At 34.4% G+C, this 25,577-nt stretch overlaps 2 protein-coding genes, 1 long non-coding RNA gene and 1 pseudogene across 3 annotated transcripts in view; 2 read left to right on the forward strand and 2 right to left on the reverse strand.

The window, feature by feature from the left end:
- The window catches only part of LOC18110119 (probable disease resistance protein At4g27220), a 139,592-nt gene that overhangs the window by 44,427 nt on the left and 69,588 nt on the right, over positions 1–25,577 (forward strand). The window contains exon 2 of the mRNA XM_052449716.1: positions 8,396–8,646. Within this exon, the coding sequence (XP_052305676.1) occupies positions 8,396–8,646 (251 nt within the window). The remainder of the gene's footprint in view (positions 1–8,395; positions 8,647–25,577) is intronic.
- The window catches only part of LOC18108053 (uncharacterized), a 257,452-nt gene continuing 235,776 nt past the window's right edge, over positions 3,902–25,577 (forward strand). Inside the window, exons 1-2 of the mRNA XM_052449711.1 lie at positions 3,902–4,041; positions 4,562–4,668. Of these exons, the coding sequence (XP_052305671.1) occupies positions 4,562–4,668 (107 nt within the window). The 5' untranslated portion in view covers positions 3,902–4,041. The remainder of the gene's footprint in view (positions 4,042–4,561; positions 4,669–25,577) is intronic.
- Positions 8,126–25,577, reverse strand: part of LOC127904811 (uncharacterized) — a 98,375-nt gene continuing 80,923 nt past the window's right edge. The window contains exon 3 of the long non-coding RNA XR_008058242.1: positions 8,126–8,160. This is a non-coding gene — a long non-coding RNA (uncharacterized LOC127904811). The remainder of the gene's footprint in view (positions 8,161–25,577) is intronic.
- On the reverse strand, positions 16,133–16,243 carry LOC112325507 (small nucleolar RNA R71; annotated as a pseudogene).

Below are 25,577 nucleotides of genomic sequence, written 5' to 3' on the forward strand. Positions count from 1 at the left end.
AAACTTTATCTCTACTGCTTGCCAGAAGGCTGGTGCAACTATTTTCTTTCTTAAACCTTACGCAGCAGGGGCCACTTTTCTTGGCTTTTTGCTCAGATGATTTTTGTGTTATGGCTTTTATTATTATTATTATTATTATTATTATTATTTCAGAAAACTATCCTGAACTGGAAAATAAAATGGAGTTGCTCGCCTCGCAACATGTGATACTCGTAGGGCTTAAGTGTAACCAGATTCACTGATCAATAAAGAAAATTATCATTGTAACAATTTTTTTAAAATATTTGTTATTAAAAAATATATTAAAATAATAAATTTTTTTATTTTTTAAATTTTTTTTATAGCAACAGGACAGTATATAAATATAAAATAATCAAATTTAAATAAATAAAATAAAATTTAACCAATACCCATTTAAAACGAAATAGCAAACTGGGATTAAGAAACACAGAATTAATCAAATAGTATTTTGGATAATGATAATTTTGTTGGGCCACAGAATTAGGTCACTGAAGAACTTTTTAGTAAAGGATTAATTACTATGCTCTTATCCACACAATCCTTCATCACCATCCAATCCCATCACTGGAGAACTTATCCTCTTTGATCTCAATGCCCTTCTGCCATCCCCAAATATAAGCTTTTATCCCTTTTCCTTTGTATTTTGTCGTTTGTGTCTTTGTCCACTGGCTCAAGGGTGTTTAGTAATTCTATATACGGTTTTTTAAAAAATATTTTTTAAATAAAAATATATTAATATAATATTTTTAAAATTTTTTTAATACTAAAACATTAAAAATATTTTTTAATCTATTACATACAAGCAAGCTGATACATAATTCCCACATTAAAAAAATATATTTATTAATAAAGTGTTTGGAGTTGTTTTTTAAATTATTTTTTATTTAAAAATACATTAAAATAATTTTTTTTATTTTTTTAAAATTATTTTTAATATCATCATATCAAAATAATCTAAATAAATTAAAAAATAATAATTTAAAATTAAAAAATAATAATTTATTTTCAAAAATACTTTTAAAATATAAAAATAAAACACAAACCCTAACCTCGAACCCAACATCATTTCTTTCTGTACATTTTGCGTGTGTTAAAGGACGCTCCTAAGGCCACGCTCATAACAGGACGGTGGATGATTACGACCAGAACAAGGGTTTAGCAAGGATCGGAAGAGGGACAGGAGGGTTTAGAGGACACGTGTCAAGTCTTACCATAAAGGTTAGAAGGTGATTCATGAGATTAAGCTCGTCCTTTGAACCAGCCGCCATCTTTGACCCTCTCCTCTGGAATATTACTACGGACCACAATATGGATCCTCTTTTTTTTTTTTTTTTTTCCTGTTTCGGAGTCTATTCTGAACTCTTGTCAGTCTTGACACCTTTCGCTCTCTCCCTTTCCCACCACCTTATTCAATTATTCAATTCAACTGGGAATCTGCTACGAGTTAGATTTTAAGTCTAGATTTTGACTTATTATATGTTTTTTAAGTTGATTTTTTTTTTCCATTAATATCTTTCCTTACAGTAAATAAAAAAACATATTTCATTGTTCTTTTAGAAGATATTTGGAATCATTTGCTGGATCTATTTTCTGTTTTTATTTTCAAATTTTGAAATGACTCCTCAGGAAACAATTCCAACCAATTATTTGTCATGGAATTTGGAGGCTGTCTAATTCCAAGTGGGCATGCTGCATTTCTTAGCCAGGTGGAGCAAGAATTGAGGGAGCTTGTTTCTGGCTTTTGCTTCTCTGGGTATGATTTGTTGTGTTTTTGTTTTTTCTGCTAATTTATCTAAATATAAACTTTAGAATCTTTTAAATGAAACTAGCGTTCTTGATTTCTAGGTGGTAGATATAACAATAATATTATTAAAATAAAAATAAATAAATAAATATGATCAGACTTTTACCATGTAGCAAAAGAGAAAACATGACGTCTCTCTGTTTTTTTTAAGCAATTTTGTTTTTAATTTCATTATAATAATTTATTTCAATAAGCTTAGCATGCTTATTATGAAGCTCTCACATAATATTATTAAAATTGCAAATTAACTTTTAAAATTTTATGATTTTATGAGTTAATATGTATATAATATGTCAAATCAAGTTAATATGTATTAAATTATATATTTTTTTAATATTTTTAAATTATTTTAATGTATTAATATCAAAAATAAATTTTTAAAAAAATATTATTTATATATATTTTTAAATAAAAAATACTTTAAAAATCAATCTCATTTCAAACGGCAGTGCCCTGTACCAAACTATATTATCAACAAGATTTTCCTCGTATGAATTAAACCATTCTGCATTTGACACAACTTGAAAAACATGTTTCTTCTTAAATTATTATTTCCACGTGTTTTTTAAAATCTGAATATTTGAGAAATGGTGGGGTTGATTTTGTTAGCTTGATATGCTTTCGTCTTTGCTTTCCATTTTTTTCTTTTTGGTTACTTTTGTATGCTTTCCTCTGTTGCTAATATCCACCTCAGCAAGTAGCATCTAGTTATAAACACCTTGGGTATATTAGTAAAATAGAAAAACATTCATTATAATAAAAATTTTATGGTTAAGTAAAATCACTCTGATCTAATATATACACTCAAAAAAATAATAACTACCCAACACATCTTAAATCTTGTTTTTTTTACATTTTAAAAATACTTTTAAAAAAATTCGAATGTCAGAACTGGTTTATCTTTATAGTCATAATGTGTTATTTAAAAATAAAAAATTTAAAAATATTATTTTAATATATTTTTAAATAAAAAAATTTACAGCATGCATAAATATACTATTCTTTTTTGAAAATCTCATGTGTTTACAATTTCTTGGCAGCTTCTTTGAAGTTTCAACATTGGTGCGGGTCCACACGTTAACTTTTTATATCTTATAATATAGTATGTGTGTTTGGTATGGAGATGTGGGAATTTGAGGTTAATAATTTATTTTAATTAATTATAAAGTTCTCAAGGTAAAAAAAACAAAAAAAGCTTCAACGATTAATTTAAGTTGGTATTTGATTTGATAAAATTTTATTCAATTTAATTCATTAAAAATAATTGAAACTTTGAACACCAAATATGATACTGAAATAAAAAAGCAGCCTGTTGTGTTTTTCAAAATTCTGTTCCCTAGAGTTTTTGCATTTTTCATTTTAATTTTAATTCAAAATTTTATTTTATTAATTTTTTAATTATGAATTTGAGATAAAAAAATCACTAAAAAACTCGGAAAAAATGGAAAATTATTGGCCGACAATTTTAGCAACAAAAAAACACGATCATCTTTGTATTAATAGAAAATTAGTGTGCAGATTGGATAGCAAATCATACTTTATAGGTCGAGGGCTAAAAATATAAATTTGTAAAAGGGTGGTGGAAAAAAAATAATTTCCATTGGTGTGGAAAAGTTCAGATATACTATTATAGAATAAGATAATGTTTGATGGTGTAATAATTATTATTTTTTAAATTATTTTTTATTTAAAAATATATTAAAATAATATATTTTTTTATTTTTTAAAATTTATTTTTAATATTAAAATGTCATAGATTAAGAGAGGCGTTTTATTTTTTTTAAAAATCAAAATAATATTATTTTAATAATTGTTTATTAAAAAATTAAAGAATTAAAAGCTAGTCAACCGAGTTAAGAAATCAACTTAGATTCTTGATTAAATCAGCTGATGACCCGTTAACTTTGGCAGGTATATATTAATTTATTTTCTTGGCAGCTTTTTCGAAGTGTGAACATTGGAGCGGGTCCACACGTTAACTTTCTATATCTTATAATGTAATATGTTTGGGTTGCTTCCTGGCAACTTCCTTCCTTCCTATCAAACAATACGAAAATTAACTATTATTGAGGCGACCTTACTAATAAATAATAGTATTTGTAACATTCGCTAGCGGCTGTAACATTCGCTTCCACATCTCCTCTCATTATACAATTCCCTATTTACCTTCCTTATTAGGTAATCCAGCTAGCACTTGAAGAACATCTTGAATCCAGGTAAATTAATTGTACTTCATCTTGTCTGAATCTTTAAAGTAATCCATGATAAATTAATCGATCTTTTTCTCAGATTTTGTAATCCATGCCCTGTGGTGTTCATACTGATTATATTAACCCTAAACGTTGAATTCATTGTTTTTGTCTTTTCAAGATTCTTTGCTGTTTTTAACTCCTTACATATGGGATTTCTTTTCCAATACTAGATTTTGTAATCCATGCCCTGTGGGACTGCCATTAATTATTTTTATCCAATATTTTTCTGACATAATGATTCAATGAAGTTGTTTTTTACTGATTCATGAATTAACTTGATCAGTATTAATTACCTTTCATTAAACTTGTTTACAACAAGTGACAAATAATTTAGCATTAAAACAAAGAATTAAATAATTAACAGCAACATTTATATTTCCTATTTTTCATCCGAATTTCTTTAACAACTATATATATATATATATATATATATATATATATATTCTTATCTAATCTGTGCTTTCTGTTCTTTTTTAAACCTCAGATGGAAGGAGTCCCACCGTCTTGTAATGAGGATGATGTCAACTTGACATCGAATCAGTTCGATTTTCAATCACCAGAAGATTCATTCAATATTTCTGAGTTTCTCTTGTACGTCATTCTTAAGCATATTTTATCAGAAGATGATTACTTGCAATTTAGTTATTCTACGGTTTATCCTATATATTATTCCATGGAAGCAGGCCGGCAGACAACCAAGGCTCCATATCATGCAATGATCAAGGTGGACAGACAACTGATCAGTTTCCACCTTCATTTCCTCAAACCATGGTGAGTGCTCATGCTACAACTGATCAAGGTGGACAGACAACTCCACTTTGCTACAATGTCCATTGAATTAGCAAGTGTTTGTATCACCCATTGGATCAAAAAGTTTTTATGTTTTCGTGTATCAATTTATCTCGAGCATCTTCAAAATGTTTATTGTTAAACAAACAGACAACAATGGGAGATTTAGATGGAACATCATCGTCATGGATCAACCAAAATGAACCAAATTGGCCTCAAGCTCCATCAAGGTACATAATATTCATCATTATTTAACTTCTTCTTCTTGTTCACACTAAATGAATTCATTATGTTTGAATATCAAATGCTTAGTGGATTAATAGCAAAGAATTATGCATATGTATAAAGAAATCACTAACAAATGTTGCTAATTTAGGGACCAACAATGGACTGATTATCAGTTACCAATTATGAGCAATCAAGTGCCTGCGATGAACCAATGGTATTAACCTCGAATATACACTTTTTTAATCATGAAAACAACAAACTTGACCAAAATTGACGAGGATCTTTCAAGTCTTTTTGAGCTCTCTATCTCTTTTTTTTTTTTTTGCACATAATGGAACTAGAAAATCAACCAAGTGAGCATAACAGTTCTAAGTTTAACTATTTGAATATTATTCAGGCATCAGAACTCCAATATTCCTCAACCTTATCCGAGACATGGCTATATAACACCGAACGCAACCACTTCACAACATGGTGGCTTCAATCAACCTGGACCTTCTTTTCCTGCTCCCCGGTATCCAATTTTTCATGTTTAGTATTTTCTTTTAAGAAAAAAGAATTTAGTTTTTCAATCAGGAAAGAAACATCATAGCTTGAACATGAACCCACCAAGCTAAACATAAGTTTGTAATGCTTCATATTGTCTGCGAATGATTTTGGATTCAGGATTCAACATTTTCCTAATCAAGGACAAGTCGATCAAGCTTTTGCAATTCCTAATATAGACAATATGCAACAGGAGAACTTCGTGCCTCAAAACTTTGACAACTCTACTAGGTACTGATCAAACTTTGGCAATATATATGCTGTCGTGTTTTAACACAGTATTAATACCTTTTTGATAATTAGATACACCATTGATTTTTAGTGCTTAAGAGAGACTACCACTTATCGAAAGGTTTAATAATATCATCACTTCATTTATATATAGGTCACAGATGGATAACCTCCAAGTCCGAGGATTGCAAAATCAAACTGCTACGCCAAATGCCTCGAATCCTGGCCTTGGCACTTCCCTGCAAAGTCAAAATAGGGGTTTAAATACTCAACAAGTAAGAAGTATAACTGAATTATCATCGTCTTTTTCCCTCCTATGATTGTGCAATAAACTAACTATCAATTTTAATAGCAAAATAAGGGTAACAACACTGAAGAAGTAGTTTCTCATCCATCTGGATATGGTGTAACTTGCATCAATTTTTATTCTTTATTTTGACCTACCTTTTTTTTATATAGGTTGAAATGGTTAGATCAAAGGATCCATTTTGGAATTATATTGAAGATAGGACTGATGGTAGCATGAAGTGTACGTTTTGTCCACATACATTTGCCAATAAAACCTCCATTTCAAGGATCAAATGGCATTTATCAGGAGAGGAAGGGCATAATGTTGCCATTTGTCTTGGGGTGCCTAAAGAAGTTCAAGAAGCAGCCTTTCTAGCTGCTTACAAAAGACAGAAAATCACAGCAAGTTCAGCCAATGTTAATGATTGTGGAATTTCAACTTGTCCACAGGAACAAAACATTGAGATTAACATGGTAGGAGTAGGGGAACAGAGGATTTCTTCACAAGCAATAGCAGGAAACGACGAAGTAAGCATGACGGGAATGAGAGCACAAGAAGATAGAGTTTCCAAAGGGGCACTCGAGAGCAGACTGAGGACAGAACCAGCGGATCGAGCGTTGGAACAAAGCAATGCAGTACTTGGCAATTTGGCAGGGGGTGCTGGAAGGATACAAGCGGGAGTTCAGGGGGTGCTGGAACAAGGTGCCGGGGAAGAGAGAATTAATCGGGTTAGACAGAGGACAGAACCAGTGGAGGAGGATGTGGAGAATAGTCGAAGATCAGTGCAGGTTGGTGCTGGAGCTAGATCTTCTGAAAGTCTGAAAGACAACAAGACTAGAGGAGTTCCACTACCTACTAGCTCTACAAAGCCATTGGGTCAAGCATTCGAAGAGAATACGAAGGTGATACGGTCTTTGTTAATGGATGGGGAAGTCTTAAGCATGGGTATTTATGGGATGGGGGGAGTTGGTAAATCCACAATACTTCAACATATCTATAATGAGTTTCTACAAAAACCAGATATTTGTAATCATGTTTGGTGGGTGACCGTATCTCAAGATTTCAGCATTAACAGATTGCAGAATCTTATTGCTAAACATCTTGATCTAGACCTTTCAAGAGAAGATGATGATCTACATAAAGCTGCTAAATTGTCAGAAAAACTAAAGAAGAAACAAAAATGGATTCTCATTTTAGATGATTTGTGGAACAATTTTGAGCTACACAAAGTGGGAATTCCTGAAAAGTTAGAAGGATGCAAGCTGATTATAACAACTCGATCAGAAATGATTTGTCATCGGATGGCTTGCCAGCACAAAATCAAAGTGAAGCCACTTTCTGATGGAGAAGCTTGGACTTTGTTCATGGAGAAACTTGGACATGACATAGCACTTTCACCATATATGGAAAGAATTGCGAAAGCTGTTGCAAGGGAATGTGATGGTTTGCCATTGGGAATTATTACAGTGGCAGGAAGCTTGAGGGGAGTGGATGATCTACATGAGTGGAGGAATACATTGAAGAAATTGAAAGAATCAGAATTTAGAGACAATGAAGTATTCAAGTTATTGAGGTTTAGTTATGATCGGTTAGGTGATTTAGCACTACAACAATGTCTCTTGTACTGTGCATTATTTCCTGAAGATCATGTGATTGAAAGGATGCAGTTGATAGCTTAGCTTATTTGATTGATGGGGGAATAATTAAAGGAATGAGGAGCAGGGGAGATGCATTTGACGAGGGCCACACGATGCTTAATAGACTTGAATATGTCTGCTTATTGGAAGGTGCTAAAATGGAGTCTGATGATAGTAGATGTGTCAAGATGCATGACTTGATTAGAGATATGGCCATCCAAATACTGCTAGAGAACTCTCAAGGCATGGTTAAAGCAGGTGCACAATTAAAAGAGTTGCCAGATGCAGAGGAGTGGACAGAGAATCTCACTAGAGTCTCACTAATGCGAAACTACATTAAAGAAATTCCTTCCAGCTATTCACCTAGGTGTCCCTATCTATCAACTCTATTGCTATGTCAAAATCGTTGGTTGCGATTCATTGCAGATTCATTTTTCAAGCAATTGCATGGGCTCAAGGTCCTCGATCTGTCCTGGACAGATATTGAAAAATTGCCAGACTCTGTCTCTGATTTGGCGAGTCTCACTGCGTTATTGCTCAATGATTGTGAGAGTTTAAGACATGTTTCATCATTAAAGAAGCTCAAGGCACTGAAGAGGTTGGATCTCTCTAGGACTGGGGCACTTGAAAAGATGCCGCAAGGAATGGAATGCCTAACCAACCTGAGGTATCTTAGAATGAATGGATGTGGTGAAAAGGAGTTTCCTAGTGGGATATTACCAAAACTCTCTCACCTGCAAGTCTTTGTACTAGAAGAGTTTATGCCGCAAGATGATGCTCCTATAACAGTTAAAGGAAAGGAAGTAGGATCCTTGAGAAATTTGGAAACTTTGGAATGCCATTTCGAAGGTTTTTCTGACTTCGTGGAGTATGTCAGATCTGGGGATGGGATCTTATCATTAAGCACATACAAAATTTTAGTAGGAGAGGTGGGTAGATATTCAGAGCAATTGATTGAAGATTTTCCAAGTAAAACAGTTGGGTTGGGTAATTTGAGTATCAACGGAGATAGAGATTTTCAGGTCAAGTTCTTAAATGGCATTCAAGGACTGATTTGTGAAAGCATCGATGCAAGAAGTTTATGTGATGTTTTGTCATTAGAGAATGCAACTGAACTGGAGCGCATCAGCATTCGGGAATGCCATAACATGGAGAGCTTGGTTTCATCTTCTTGGTTCTGCTCTGCTCCACCACCATTGCCATGTAACGGTACGTTTTCTGGTCTTAAAGAGTTTTTTTGTTATAGATGTAAAAGTATGAAGAAGCTGTTCCCGCTTGTGTTGCTGCCAAACCTCGTAAACCTGGAAAGGATTGAAGTTAATGATTGTGAGAAAATGGAGGAGATAATAGGAACAACAGATGAAGAAAGCAGCACCTCTAATTCTATCACAGAATTCATTCTCCCAAAGTTAAGAACTCTGAGATTGGTTATTTTACCAGAACTGAAAAGCATTTGCAGTGCAAAAGTGATTTGCAATTCTCTTGAAGATATTAGTGTAATGTATTGTGAGAAGCTGAAGAGGATGCCAATTTGTCTTCCGTTGCGTGAAAATGGCCAGCCATCTCCTTTTCTAAACATCCAAGCATGTCCAAAAGAATGGTGGGAGACAGTAGTGGAGTGGGAGCATCCTAATGCAAAGGATGTCCTTCATCCCTTTGTAAACTACTGAATTGTCATATTTTTTTTTAACTCAATAGATAAATAATTATAATTTGAAGTTTGATTAATATTATATTTTCATCCTATTGAGTTTCTCCAAGATGAAAATCCAAAAAATAAAATAAAAATACTATATTGATTTATCATTAAAGTAACCTAATAAAATAATAAATCATCAGTGAAAGTATTCTTCTACACACATTTTTAAAATGTCTAAGAGAGAGTGTGAATATGGTAGTTTTGGTTTCTAAACCTGAAACTGCCATATCCATAAACACATTTTTAAAATAACTGAAACTTCTAAGACCAAATTTAATACTAAAACTTGAAAGTAGCATAGGAATGGATTGCAAGCTTTATTCATTAATGATTGCTCTAATGCATATTATGTACATTGCTTAGCTCATCAATTACAATTGGCTTTTATTGCTGCAGCTAGAGAAATATTTGATGTTCACACTTTTTTTCAGAACTTGATTTTTATTATTAACATTGTTAGTGCTTCTTGCAAGCGTAATGATGAATTATGGGCTTTTCAAACAGCTACAATTGAACATTTAATTGATATTGGTGAGATTGAAACGGGTTGTCGCACGGGTGCGGCGTCGCGGCGAAAATATATGTCCCATTTTAAATCTAAAATGTAAACCTATCTATTGGGCAAATATGGGGAGACAAGAAAATATTGTCTTTTGTTGGTGGAAAATGGAATGAGAGTCGCCACCTAGTATTTTGGTCACTAGGAACCCTAACTGGTCTCAGAGATTGAGTACGGGGACTGGTTGCGTAAAGGGAAGGTATTAGCACACCAAATACGCCTTACCTAAGGTAAGCTGCATTGTTTATTTGTCTGATAAAATCTGAGGTCTCGTTGTGTTTCCTAGTTGTTGGTATGGTTTAAGAAAAGTCCTCCTCGGTAAGGAAATCCTTATCTTATTGGGTAATTCTAACGTCAACGCAAGAATTTAATATCCGGAATACGCCTTACGTATAAGGTCGTCACTCCAGATATTAAAAGAAAACAAATTTTTTTTAGAATTTTTGAAATGTTGGCCTAGTTCTCTTGGCTTTAATAAACTGGTTATTAGAGCCAAAATGCATGCTAAATTTTTCTCTGTTGTATGAAAATATGATGTGATGATTTTTTTCTCTATCTTTGGAGAGACTAGGCCGTATGCATGAAAAAAAAATATTTTTTATTAAAAACAATTTGATGACTTAACGAAAACCGGGTATTTAAATACCGGATTTGTATCTTTACAGTATAAAAATACAAACCGATATTGATCAAAATGAAGTAACAAAATTGCAGAAAATCACATATTCTTTGAAATAATTTTTGAAGAATTTTCATTTTTTAATAATTTTTTTTTGGGCTGTACCCATTTCAGCCCATGTGGCTGGGCTGGACCCAGCAGGCCTAACCGGGCCACTGGCCCAAACCAGTGACCCGCCTGGGAAAATAAAAGGCACGGCTCACGCGTGCATGCTCAGTAATATATGCAAATAGTACTGTTCAAGTGAATTATAATTCACTTGAACAGTGAAAATGCCAAAGGAAATCACATGCACAGAGACGTAAAACGCATACCTGGACGTGGAACCGAAAGGGGCGAAGTGCGATGGCGAACACTCACAGTGATGCTGGTGGCAGTGGAGAGGCAGCCGACGAGGGCTCACGGTGGTTCTGACGGTGGCAGTGGCTGGGAAGCTCGATGACATCAGATGTTTCCTCTTCTTCTTCCCCTTTGCAGAGGCGTTGCTTCTTCTCTTGGTTGCCTTTGTTCCCTCTGTCAACAATGTTCTTCCTTCTCTGCAGCGGATTCGTGGAGGTGCTGGTGGTGGCGGCCTGAGGAGTGGCTTGAGCGGTGGTCGGCCTTTCTTCCTTTTCTTCTCTGCGTTTTTCTTCAGCTCTGTTCTCCTCTGTTTCCCTTTTCTCCTTCTGCTTCTCACGGTGCTGTTGTCTACTGGGAAGGCGGTGGCAGCTGGAGATGATGCTGGGGGCGGTGGAGAGAAAGCCGACGATTCCTCACGGTGGTTAGGAAGGTAGCAGTGGCTGATGACAGCGGCTGTTTTCTTCTTCTTCTTCCCCGTGCAGAGGCGCAGGTTGCTGCCTTTTCTTCAATGGTGCTGCAACGGGGGAAGAAGATGGTGAGCTGAAAAAGAATGACGATGTCGTGGGCAGTGCTGCTGTTTTTGTGCTCCTGGTGGCGTTGGTGTCGCGGCAGCCGGCTGTGGACGTCGCTCTTCCTTTTCTCTGCTGCTTCTGTGTTACTTCTTCTCCTTGTTTCTTTCGGTTTCTCTCTTCTCTACACTCTCACAGTACCTCTCGTTTCAAACTTCTCTGTATTCTTTCCTTCCTTTCTCTCTGTTCTCTCTTCTCTCGTTCAAACTTCTCTCCATCCCCCCTCTTTTCTCTGTTGTTAATTCTCTCTGCCTCTCCCCTTTTTTTTCCCTCTCTCCTCCTCTCGCGTGCTGGCGTTGTGGTGGAGTATTTATAGGGCAAAAGGGAGCGGGGCGTCCCTATTGCCACCCTATAGCAGCGCCTGGGGAGCAGGGCTTTGCTGCCCTGCCACAGCACCGGGTTGGCTAGCCAATGGGTGGGGCTGGCAGGGCGCGGCTTCCTTGGTTTCATCATGAGAGCGTATGGGGGGCGGCTTTGGCAGGCATGTGGCGTGTCGGGTTCAATAAGGAAAGAAGAAAAATTGCCTTCCCCTGCTGCACCTCCAGGGGAAGGAGAAAGGGGAACAGTGTCGTTCAACACGACACTGTTCTGCATTTTTTTTTTTAACATGAAACGACGCTGTTTTATGAAAAATGCGCCGTTTCATTTAAAGATGGCGCCAGTATCTGTTTTCGAATTAGTCCTTAACTTATCCTTTGTTTTTTTAAGTCCTCACAATGTAATTTTGATTTTAAGAATTAATTCAATTGCATCCCTGCAAATTTCGGTATCCGCCTCTATAGTTGGCCGCGTTTTCCACTTTGATCCTTGGCCTCTGATTTATGCAATTTGATCCTCAATTGATTAATAAACTTTTAATTTCTTCAATTTGGCCCCTGATTTTGTTAATCACAGCCCCTATATTTACGCGCCTTTTCCAATTTGATCATTGGTTTCAGATTTTCTTAATTAAGTCCCTAATTGGCCATTAAACTTCAATATTTATACAATTAAGCCCTTGATTTAACCAAATCATCTCTCAAAAATTATAATTTGACCCCAGAACTTTAATTTCTTCCAATTAAAGCTCAAATTGACTTAAAAATCATTTTTTCTTGCAATCAAACCCTTTATAAATTCAATTAAACCTTCAATAAAATCCAATTAAGTCCATAAACATCCAATTTTGGACTTTTCTCTTCAAATTAAATTTTACTTTCCCACAAGGCTCTCATCATTCAAGTATATACTGTAAAAATTTCAATCCTTGTATTTTTGAACCTCCTTAATCAATTTTTCTGATCCTTTTCTGAGCGCTCCAACCTCCCATTATTTTTTCTAATTTCTTCCAACTATATATTTATATATTTATTTTTATTTTTGTGTGGGACCCAAAAATGGATTACAACAGATGCCCCCTCTTTATAATACTTACGGAGCAGGGGCTTTGCGTAGTAAGTTTTATAAAGATAAACAAAACTGAACTTCCAAAACTTAGTCATCTTGAGATCCCAATCTGGCGATCCTCTGACTTCTAACTTTGATTAGACTAACTTGGAATTCCATCTGAGATCCCTTCAGGCGATCTCTTTTAACCAAAATTTTTTTTATATATGTAGCTTGGCCCACCTGAAATCCCATCTGGCGATTTCCTTTAGCCAGAGCTAATATCTGTGTTGCGGTTGGGTTAAACTGAGATCCCTTTTGGCGACCTCCTTTAACCAAAATCAAAAAAACTGTAATTGTAGCTTACTCAACTTGGAATCCCATCTGGCGATTCCCTTTAACCAAAATGAAATATGAGGTCCCTTCTGGCGACCTCCTTTGTGATTAGTACTTAAAAGTGCATTTTTATCAAGGTTTTATATCATCATTTTTGCACTTGAAGTATCAATAACTCCTTAACTAGAGCATGTTTTGTAATGACAGATTTGATAATATAAGATAGCTTTAATTTATGGTAAATGTTCATTTTAAATGCAGGCATATCTCACAATTCAAAGGATTGATTGATGTGATTAACTATTGAAAGTGAAAGGACAAAGAAACGGCTAAGCTTAGAAAGGAGATGCCGATTCAATTCAAATTGGAACACTGTTCAGTTATTGGGTCATATCTGGAGCTGTAGATCTTGGATTTCAGCTTAATTTATATGGATGGAAAGCTAAGAAATAGGCCTACAATGTTCATGAATAGTGTAAGACCCAAATCTGCCGTTTTCAAATTCAAAGTTTGGCCACAAAAGAGAAGTCAGAATCTGTCCTGTAATCCAGCCCAAACACTGCTTAGAACTTTACACATATCTGGAGTTCTAGAAGGCTAAATGACGTGAAATTTGGTGGGTGGAAGGAAAAGACAATTTCCAACAACTTTCATGAAGAATATAATCTCAAATTCGGATGGTAACAATGACATTTCGTCCAGACAAGAGCTTGAGGTCTATCCACCACGTCCACCAACAGCACTACTCAGTATTTTAGCCATATCTCGAGCTCTAGTGATCCAAATGCTCTGAAAAGTTATGGGTAAAAAGATAAGATGATTTCCAACAACTTTCATGAGGAACACTTTGCCAAATTCTGAATGGATCAATGTCATTTCATCCAGCCAAAGTGCTTGGGTGCTGCTGTCCACCAAGTCCACTAAATCAATAGTTGGCCACTACATCAATAATCAATTACCAAATGAATAGTTCTGAATTTTAGCCTATAAAAGGAGGCATTTGCCATTCATTTAAAAAGCTTGGTTCTAAGATCAAGATCATGTTCTTGCTCTCTCTTTATTGTTGTAATGCTTAAGTTTTATTTTCATTAATCTCTTGTTCATGCTTTTCATTTCCTTTACTATACTTAGTTAACTTATATCATGTTTATGTTCTTATATTGTTTATTTATGTTTTTCTTCTTCATAATGTCTAGCTAAGTTAATTATGTCAAGGTGACAAGGTTTCACTAATGGTGTTAGAATAAGTATAATATGAACTCAACATGGACTTCAATGCTTAAATCCTAAACAAGTTTGCTATTAACATGTCTTATCATTTTTATCTTATTAATCCTTAATACCTTGCTTGTTAAATGATTAATCTAGATTTGTGTTGTATAACACTTGGTACATCAAATACTTGATCCTTCATAGTCTTCGGCCGACATCGTTATTATGAGAGGAACTTGATTTGTTGTCAACATAAGTTAGCATCATGAATACCTGATAAAATTTGTAAGTATGGTATTATGTAAATAAGATGATTAATATGATCATGTTGATAATTTATAAAGAGTTTATATTTTACTTATCTCTAATACTATTGGTGAACCCTCTAACCTTGACATTTGTTTTTATCATTGTTTAATCTTTACATTAATCTTCCATCTCAAAGTTCTCATTAATTTCTTCCTCTTCTTCTTTATTATTATTAGTACTACTACTACTAATATTGCTATTATTATTATTATTATTATTATTATTATTATTATTATTAGTATTATTCGTGTTATATTTTATGTACTTTAAGTATGCTCTGTGTTTGATCAAGGATCCTGACATTGTTGGTCTTGCCTTGTTCATTCGCATCAGAAATCTGTTTATATTATATAATATATTTCTTTGATCTTTTCATAAACTCAGTATATAGGCTGGAAACCTGTGACCCGATCTTTTAGATCATTCTCAGGTATAACAACGCCACGTACTGAGTATTATTATTATTACTATTACTATTATTGTTACTATTATTGTTGTTATTGTTGTTGTTGTTGTTTTATTAATTATAATTTATACAATTAACCTCTCTGTGGTTCGACCCCGGTCTTGCCGGGTTATTTATTACTGTGACACTCCTGCACTTGGGATAAGACATCAACTCTTTGATCGTGTCAAGTTTTTGGCGCCGTTGCCGGGGAGGTAAATTCTTGTATAAATTATAATATTTATTTTATTTATTTTATTTTTCACTTTTCTTGTATCTAACTTTTGTTTCTTTTGTTTTGTTTCTTTTTCTCTTGTTTTCTTCTTCCTTTTATTCTTTTTCTACACGTGCATGAGAGTTTGGTCACGTACATTAAGTGGTAGACTTTGTAGGGTATCCTCATTATTTTCAGAAAATATGGCTGAAGAAGATAACCAATCACTTCATAATGAGAATAATGAGAATAATCGAGTTAGAACACTAAGAGACCACATGAATCCAACAAGAACAAGTGCACCCTCATGTATAGTTTTCCCTCCTGATGCATCTCACTTTAATTTTAAGCCAGACATTATTCAACTTTTACCTTCTTTTCATGGCTTAGATCTAGAAAATCCATACTTGCATTTGCGAGAATTTGAAGAAGTCTGTAATACCTATAATGACTTAAATTGTAGCATGAACACCATCAGATTAAAGCTTTTTCCTTTTTCATTAAAAGATAAAGCTAAAAATGGCTACAGAATCTTAGGTCAGGATCCATTCGTGCTTGGGATAAAATGCAACAACAATTTTTAAAGAAGTTTTTTCCATCTCACAGAACAAACTCTTTCAAAAGACAAATTACCACTTTCACTCAAAAACCAGGAGAAACATTTTATCAATGTTGGGATAGGTATCGAGATTTGCTTAATACTTGCCCTCATCATGGTTTTGAAACATGGAGATTGGTTTCACATTTTTATGAAGGGTTAACACCTAAAGATAGGCAAATGGTGGAATTGATGTGCAATGTAACTTTTGAAAATAAAGACCCTGATGAAGCAATGGAGTACCTAGACTTGCTAGCTGAAAATGCTCAAAATTGGGACACTACAGGCACTTATGAGGCACCAGGTAAAACTCAACCTCATACATCTAGTGGAGGTATGTACAACCTTAGGGAAGATCATGACCTTCAAGCTAAATTTGCATCTTTAGCTAGAAAAGTTGAGGCAGTTGAATTTAAAAAGAATGGTCAATTAAAATCTGTTCAAGACATTGTGTGTCAAATCTGTGAAACGAATGAACATGCAACCAATGATTGTCCAACTTTGCCTTCTTTCAAGGAATGCCTCCATGAACAAGCCCATGTTTTAAACAGTTTCCAAAGGCCCAGTCATAACCCATATTCGCAAACATACAACCCTGGTTGGAGAAATCACCCAAATTTCAGTTGGAAGAGTGGTAACAATAATGCACAAACTTCACAGCCACCGTTTCAAGCACCCCATAATTTCCAAAATTCTCATGGATATGCACCTCCTTATGCTCCACCTCCTAGAAGAAATCTTGAGGAAACATTGCATGCATTCATTGAAAAGCAGGAGACAATCAACACTCAAAATGCTCAAACCATGGCAGATTTAAAAGATGCTCTTGCAAAATTCACATCTGCTCTGAGTTTTCAAGAAAAAGGTAAGTTTCCATCTCAACCACAGCAAAATCCCAAGGGGCAATACAATGCAAACGCAAGTAGTTCTGGAAGCCAACACATGGATCAAGTCAAATCAGTCATCACTCTTCGCAGTGGTAAGGTTATTGAAAAACCCACTCTTGAACCTTGTGAGAAAGATGAGTTAATCTCCGAGGGTAAGGAAGGGGTTGAATCTGAACATTGCAAAGAAAAGACTGATTACCCGCCAGCACTTCCATTTCCTCATGCCATGACCAAACAAAGGAAAGTCAATCACAACTCTGAAATCTTTGAAACTTTCAAACAGGTAAGGATCAATATTCCTTTGTTAGATGCTATTAAACAGGTACCTTCTTATGCTAAATTTTTAAAAGATCTGTGCACTGTGAAGAGAAAACTGAATGTGAAAAAGAAAGCCTTTTTAGCCGAACAAGTAAGTGCCATTCTTCAGAACAATAATGCTTTGAAGTATAAAGACCCTGGTTGTCCTACAATTTCTTGCTTTATTGGAGAACATAAAATTGAAAGAGCTTTACTTGATCTTGGAGCTAGTGTGAATTTACTTCCATATTCAGTCTTTCAGAGTCTCAATCTAGGTGAGTTAAAACCAACTTCTGTAACTCTTTTACTTGCCGATAGATCTGTAAAAGTGCCTAGAGGAATAGTTGAAGATGTGTTAGTTCAAGTTGATAAATTCATTTATCCTGTGGATTTTATTGTCTTGGATACACAACCTGTTGAAGCATGTAATTCAATTCCTGTTATTTTAGGACGTCCATTTCTTGCAACTTCTAATGCATTGATTAATTGTAGGAATGGACTGATGAAGTTATCATTTGGAAACATGACATTGGAGATGAATATTTTCAACATTTGCAAGCAACCTGGAGATAATAATGATTTACAGGAAGTGGACTTTATTGAAAAATTAGTTCATGATCAATTTGAAACTATTTCCAGTGAAATTGAGTTTAATGAATCTGAGAATTTGCAAATGATTTATTTTCAGGAAGAATCAAAGGCAAGTAATTGGAGACCACAAATTGAGGAATTGTCATCACAATCAATTGAGTACATACCTTCTAGTGTTCAACCACCAAAACCTGATTTGAAGCCGTTACCATTCAATCTCAAATACTCATTTTTGGGAGAAAATGAAACTTTTCCGGTAATAATTTCTTCCAAACTTAATGCACATCAAGAACGTAAGTTATTACAAACTCTGAAAATGCACAAAAATGCATTAGGATGGACCATAGCTGACATAAAAGGAATTAGTCCTTTGATTTGCACACACAAGATTTATTTAGAGGAAAATGCTAAACCCTCTAGAGAAATGCAACGAAGGCTTAATCCTAATTTGAAAGAAGTAGTGAGAAATGAAGTCATTAAGCTTCTTGATAATGGAATCATTTATTCTATTTCTGACAGCAAATGGGTAAGTCCTACCCAAGTTGTACCCAAGAAGTCTGGAGTCACTGTGATAACAAATGAGAAAAATGAGTTAATTCCAACTAGAACCATTACTGGTTGGCGGATGTGCATTGACTATAGAAAACTTAATTCAATGACTAGAAAAGATCATTTCCCTTTACCTTTCATGGATCAAATCCTAGAAAGAGTTGCAGGTCATGAATTTTATTGTTTTCTAGATGGCTATTCAGGTTATAATCAAATTGAAATTGCATTGGAAGATCAAGAGAAGACTACTTTCACATGTCCATTTGGTACTTTTGCATATAGAAGGATGCCTTTTGGTTTATGTAATGCACCAGCCACATTTCAAAGATGCATGCTTAGCATATTCAGTGATATGGTTGAACGTTTTCTTGAAATTTTTATGGATGATTTTTCTGTTTTTGGCGAATCATTTGATGATTGTTTGACTAACTTAGAAAAGGTTTTGAGCAGGTGTGAAGAGAAGAATCTTGTGCTCAATTGGGAAAAATGTCATTTTATGGTAACAAACGGCATTGTACTTGGTCACATTGTTTCATCAAAAGGAATTGAGGTTGACCAATCTAAAATTGAGTTAATTGCCAACTTACCAACACCAAAATCTGTTAAAGATGTTAGATCATTCTTAGGACATGCTGGTTTTTATAGAAGGTTCATCAATGATTTTAGTGTCATATCTAAGCCATTGTGTAACCTTCTAACAAAGGAAAATGTTTTTGAATGGACTGAACAATGTGAAAAAGCCTTTGTTAAACTTAAAAACTTGCTTACTTCTGCTCCTGTCATTCAACCTCCTGATTGGTCATTACCTTTTGAAATAATGTGTGATGCTAGTGATTATGCCGTAGGTGCTGTCTTAGGACAAAGAAAAGATAAGAAACCCTATGTGATTTACTATGCAAGTAAAACTTTAAATAGTGCTCAAATGAATTACACTACCACTGAAAAGGAATTACTTGCAGTAGTATTTGCATGTGACAAATTCAGATCTTATCTTGTTGGCTCACCTGTTGTTGTTTTTAGTGATCATGCAGCTTTGAAATATCTTCTTTCAAAAAAGGATTCTAAGGCTAGATTAGTACGATGGATTTTGTTACTTCAAGAATTTGATATCACAATCAAAGACAAGAAAGGCACCGAAAATGTTGTCGCGGATCATTTGTCAAGATTAACAACAGATTCGAGATCCGACATCACACCAATCGATGACTACTTTCCTGATGAATCTTTATTTTCTGTCTCTACAATGCCTTGGTTTGCTAATATTGTTAATTTTCTTGTTTCAGGATATTTGCCAGCTCATTGGAGCACCCAAGACAAAAGAAAGTTCTTGAACGAAGTGAAGAACTTTTATTGGGATGACCCTTATTTATTCAAATATTGTCCTGATCAAATATTTCGAAGATGCATTCCTGACAATGAGGTAAGTAGTGTCATTAAGTTTTGTCATTCTGAGGCATGTGGGGGTCATTTCTCATCGAAGAAGACAACTGCAAAAATCTTACAAAGTGGATTTTACTGGCCCGCCATGTTCAAGGACACGCATGCATTCTGCAAGATTTGTGAAAATTGTCAAAAGTTGGGGTCTATTTCAAAACGTCACATGATGCCTTTAAATCCTATCCTTGTCATTGAAATATTTGACTGTTGGGGTATAGATTTCATGGGTCCATTTCCTCCTTCATTTGGTTTTATGTACATATTGGTCGCAATAGATTATGTTTCAAAATGGATAGAGGCAATTCCAAGTCGAAATAATGATCATAAAACAATGATCAAGTTTTTGAAAGAAAATATCTTGAGTCGATTTGGAATTCCTCGAGCCATGATAAGTGATGGTGGAACACATTTCTGCAACAAGTCATTTGAGTCTTTAATGAAGAAATATGGAATCACACACAAAGTTGCCACCCCTTATCACCCTCAGACAAGTGGACAAGTAGAACTTGCTAATAGGGAGATCAAACAGATCTTGGAGAAAACAGTGAACCCTAATAGGAAAGACTGGTCTTTAAGACTTAATGATGCACTTTGGGCTTATCGAACTGCTTATAAAACATCATTAGGTATGTCACCTTATAGACTAGTCTATGGAAAACCTTGTCACTTGCCTGTGGAACTTGAACATAAAGCTTATTGGGCTATTAAAGCTTTCAATTCAAATCTTGATGATGCTAGTCAGCTGCGAAAGTTACAAATAAATGAGCTTGAGGAAATAAGAAATGATGCATATGAAAATTCAAGAATTCATAAAGCAAGAATCAAAGAGTTTCATGACAAGAAAATACTTAGAAAAACATTCAATGTTGGTCAAAAAGTCTTGCTTTATAATTCTCGACTCCATTTATTTCCTGGAAAACTAAGATCAAGATGGAGTGGTCCTTTTATTGTGAAACATGTGTATCCATATGGGGCCTGTGATATCGAGAATCCAAAGAATGGTAATGTTTTCAAGGTAAATGGACATCGTTTGAAAGTTTACTTTGACAATTTTTCAGTTGAAAATGACTCTATTGAATTGAGTACTCCTGTATATAAAGATTGATTCTTTTTCTCACATTGTTTTTGTGTTTTTTTTTGTGTGACTTTTGTTTTGCTAGTTTCTCTCACCCCGGTCAAATGGCGGATAACGGTACTCCGTGACTCTTAAAGTCGGTTCTTTCAGTTTCCCATGATAACTGATATCTGTGTATATATTTGTGCAATTCTTTGTTGTTTCTCCTTTCTTTGCATCTCTTTTCCACTTCTCATCTAAAAAAATGGACACCACTCTTGAAAAATTGAAAAAGTATTTTCCTGCTCTGCCTCAGAATGCGATTACAAAAATTTACCGTGCCAGATGTGCAAGATTGCGATTGTTAATGAAACATGGAATTCCTGAAGATATTCGCTGGCTAATTGAAGCAAAGGTCCGATTATCAGGTGAGTCCTCCAATTCTTTCATTTCATACATGCCTGGAACAGGTAAAAGCACTTTTGCAAAGAAACGTCGTGCAAAACGACTGCAAGTCTGTCACAGATGTGCCAGATGGACTTGTAATGCAAAATGTCGTTCTTTAGGAATGGTATCTGTAAATCGTGAAGATAAAATACAGTTCATTAAGGATGGCCTGAGTAAGGAGTCTTTAGATAATCTTCTATTGACTCTTGAGACGCACCCTAGTGGAGATGTGCATCGTGCAATTCATGATTTATGGCCACAATTCCATAAAGAACATGCTCGACATAGTCTTGGGAATCTGACTAAAAAAGACCCTGTTTGTCAGTTTTTAAGAAAACTGGATGGGAAGCATATCCCAGACCCATAGAGGGCGTTTAAGCCGTTCTTGGACGTAAAACCAAGGGAAGATGTGAGCCACAATCACAACTGCCTGTACATACATATTTTTAAAATAAAAAAATAAAAAATAAAAAAAAATAAAAAAAATAATAAAGAGAGAGAGGCTCCAGCTGGCCTACATATAGGTGGTATGATTGCATTTTCAATTTCTCATCTATAAATTCTTCTCTTCCTTCCCTTTATTTCTACTCAACCCACACATTCAACAAATATCAAAGTGTGTAGAAATGGCAGGTTCCTCGAGTCATCAAATAAGAAATATTTGTGTTTTCGGTGGATCTAGTCCTGGGAAAGAAATAGAGTTTTTAGAATCAGCAAATCATCTTGGTCAGGTATTAGCTGAGAGAAAGATTCATTTAGTGTATGGCGGAGACAGCCTTGGGTTAATGGGGGGTGTGTCAATAGCTGCATTTTTAGGAGGCAGTAAAGTTTTGGGGGTCGTCCCCAAAGCTTTAGCAAAAGAGGACCTCCTTGGAAAAACAATTGGAGAGGAACTACAGGTCTCCACAATGTCTGAACGATTGAATACAATGTTTAAACATGATGATGCCTTCATTGCCTTACCAGGTGGTCTGGGTACATTGGAAGAGATCTTTCATATTTCCTCTTGGGCCCAACTTCACATTCACCATAAACCTATAGGTTTGTTAAATGTTAATGGTTTTTATGATAAATTGTTGTCTTTTCTTGATCAAGCTGTGGAACAGGAATTTCTAACATCTTCGGCACGACGAATCATAATCTCTGCTGCTACTGCTGAACAATTGATTGACCAACTACAATCTTTCATCCCTATCATTGATCCCTCTATGAGTCGCATACATTGGTCAACTGAGAAAAGCCGTAAAAAGCTTAGATTGGATTTGAGCCTTCGTTTGTGAAAACTTGTGTCTTTTGGTTTTATTAATATCTTATTATTTTGTTTTGTTATTTCTTATATTTCTTTAAGTGTGTTTCAGGTTTGTCAGTTTCGTTGTTTCAGGTGATGTCTTCTATACTCTATCTTTCTACCTTAGGACATTGAGGACAATGTCTCATTTTGGTTGGGGGGAAAGGGTAGTAGTTGATATTAACAAAAAAAAAAAAAAAACCTAATGTGTTTTCTTTTTCATAAACTATTTGCAAAACTGTTATTAAGATGGCAGAGTAATGAGTATTGACTCTTGAGACGCATCTTAGTAAACATTCATAACAAGGTCTATTATTACACTTCTTGAAATATTCAGGTTTACAAACTCTCGCATTGTTATCACTTGACTCTGCTTATGTACTTATTTAACAAGTATTCGTAAACCTTCATTTTCACACACACACTTTAACATATGATTGTGGGTTGCATATTGGATTATTACATTATTTATGTTCTTTTGTTAAAGGTAACAACTAAGGAAAAGGGATAGAAAAAAAAACAAAAAAAAAAAAACAAAAAAAAAGTATATATAATAAAAAAAACGTAGATAAGTTTGGTTTCGTAGCCTCCCTAATCTAAGCAATTAAGCCCGAAGGGGTGTTTTAATACCTAATACCCTAAAGTCAACTGACTTGGGAGCTATTGGCCCAAAGCTTGTTACATGGGTTAAGGAGAAAAGCTTAAGGGAATCAAACATTGCACTATCTACGTATCAGTATCTGCAACCCGAGTTATTAAGCTCGAAGAGGTGTCTCAACACCTAATGCCCTAAGACCAACTGGTTTGGGAGTCATTAGCCGAAAGCTCGTTACATGGGTTAAAGCAGCATTCTGTTTTAAGTTATATGTGTATAAATATAAAAAAAAAAAAAGAAAAAAGAAAAAAGAAGAAGATAATAATCCCAACCCAAGGAAGTTAACCTGAAACATTAGAACAAAAATCTTGTTTTCTTCCAATAAAAGCCCCATCATCTATGTTTTCATATATTGAGCACATAAAAAGGAAGGTTTATTAATATTTTGTTTAAAAGGTATTGAGCAGATATATAAATTTAATGAGAGTTTGTTTACTTGGATAGATTAATGGAAGTTAAATGATGAATGCCTTGCTTTGTGGAACTTGCAAATTGTTTTTCTATTTTAACGCTTTGATTACTAGGGACTAGTAATAAGCTGGTTGGGGGGTGTGATTAGTACTTAAAAGTGCATTTTTATCAAGGTTTTATATCATCATTTTTGCACTTGAAGTATCAATAACTCCTTAACTAGAGCATGTTTTGTAATGACAGATTTGATAATATAAGATAGCTTTAATTTATGGTAAATGTTCATTTTAAATGCAGGCATATCTCACAATTCAAAGGATTGATTGATATGATTAACTATTGAAAGTGAAAGGACAAAGAAACGGCTAAGCTTAGAAAGGAGATGCCGATTCAATTCAAATTGGAACACTGTTCAGCTATTGGGTCATATCTGGAGCTGTAGATCTTGGATTTCAGCTTAATTTATATGGATGGAAAGCTAAGAAATAGGCCTACAATGTTCATGAATAGTGTAAGACCCAAATCTGCCGTTTTCAAATTCAAAGTTTGGCCACAAAAGAGAAGTCAGAATCTGTCCTGTAATCCAGCCCAAACACTGCTTAGAACTTTACACATATCTGGAGTTCTAGAAGGCTAAATGATGTGAAATTTGGTGGGTGGAAGGAAAAGACAATTTCCAACAACTTTCATGAATAAGATTAGCTCAAATTCGGATGGTAACAATGACATTTCGTCCAGACAAGAGCTTGAGGTCTATCCACCACGTCCACCAACAGCACTACTCAGTATTTTAGCCATATCTCGAGCTCTAGTGATCCAAATACTCTGAAAAGTTATGGGTAAAAAGATAAGATGATTTCCAACAACTTTCATGAGGAACACTTTGCCAAATTCTGAATGGATCAATGTCATTTCATCCAGCCAAAGTGCTTGGGTGCTGCTGTCCACCAAGTCCACTAAATCAATAGTTGGCCACTACATCAATAATCAATTACCAAATGAATAGTTCTGAATTTTAGCCTATAAAAGGAGGCATTTGCCATTCATTTAAAAAGCTTGGTTCTAAGATCAAGATCATGTTCTTGCTCTCTCTTTATTGTTGTAATGCTTAAGTTTTATTTTCATTATTCTCTTGTTCATGCTTTTCATTTCCTTTACTATACTTAGTTAACTTATATCATGTTTATGTTCTTATATTGTTTATTTATGTTTTTCTTCTTCATAATGTCTAGCTAAGTTAATTATGTCAAGGTGACAAGGTTTCACTAATGGTGTTAGAATAAGTATAATATGAACTCAACATGGACTTCAATGCTTAAATCCTAAACAAGTTTGCTATTAACATGTCTTATCATTTTTATCTTATTAATCCTTAATACCTTGCTTGTTAAATGATTAATCTAGATTTGTGTTGTATAACACTTGGTACATCAAATACTTGATCCTTCATAGTCTTCGGCCGACATCGTTATTATGATAGGAACTTGATTTGTTGTCAACATAAGTTAGCATCATGAATACCTGATAAAATTTGTAAGTATGGTATTATGTAAATAAGATGATTAATATGATCATGTTGATAATTTATAAAGAGTTTATATTTTACTTATCTCTAATACTATTGGTGAACCCTCTAACCTTGACATTTGTTTTTATCATTATTTAATCTTTACATTAATCTTCCATCTCAAAGTTCTCATTAATTTCTTCCTCTTCTTCTTTATTATTATTAGTACTACTACTACTATTACTACTACTAATATTGCTATTATTATTATTATTATTATTATTATTATTATTATTATTATTATTATTAGTATTATTCGTGTTATATTTTATG

The sequence above is a fragment of the Populus trichocarpa genome, chromosome 19 (assembly GCF_000002775.5).
Source record: "Populus trichocarpa isolate Nisqually-1 chromosome 19, P.trichocarpa_v4.1, whole genome shotgun sequence".
Taxonomy (NCBI): Eukaryota; Viridiplantae; Streptophyta; class Magnoliopsida; order Malpighiales; family Salicaceae; genus Populus; species Populus trichocarpa.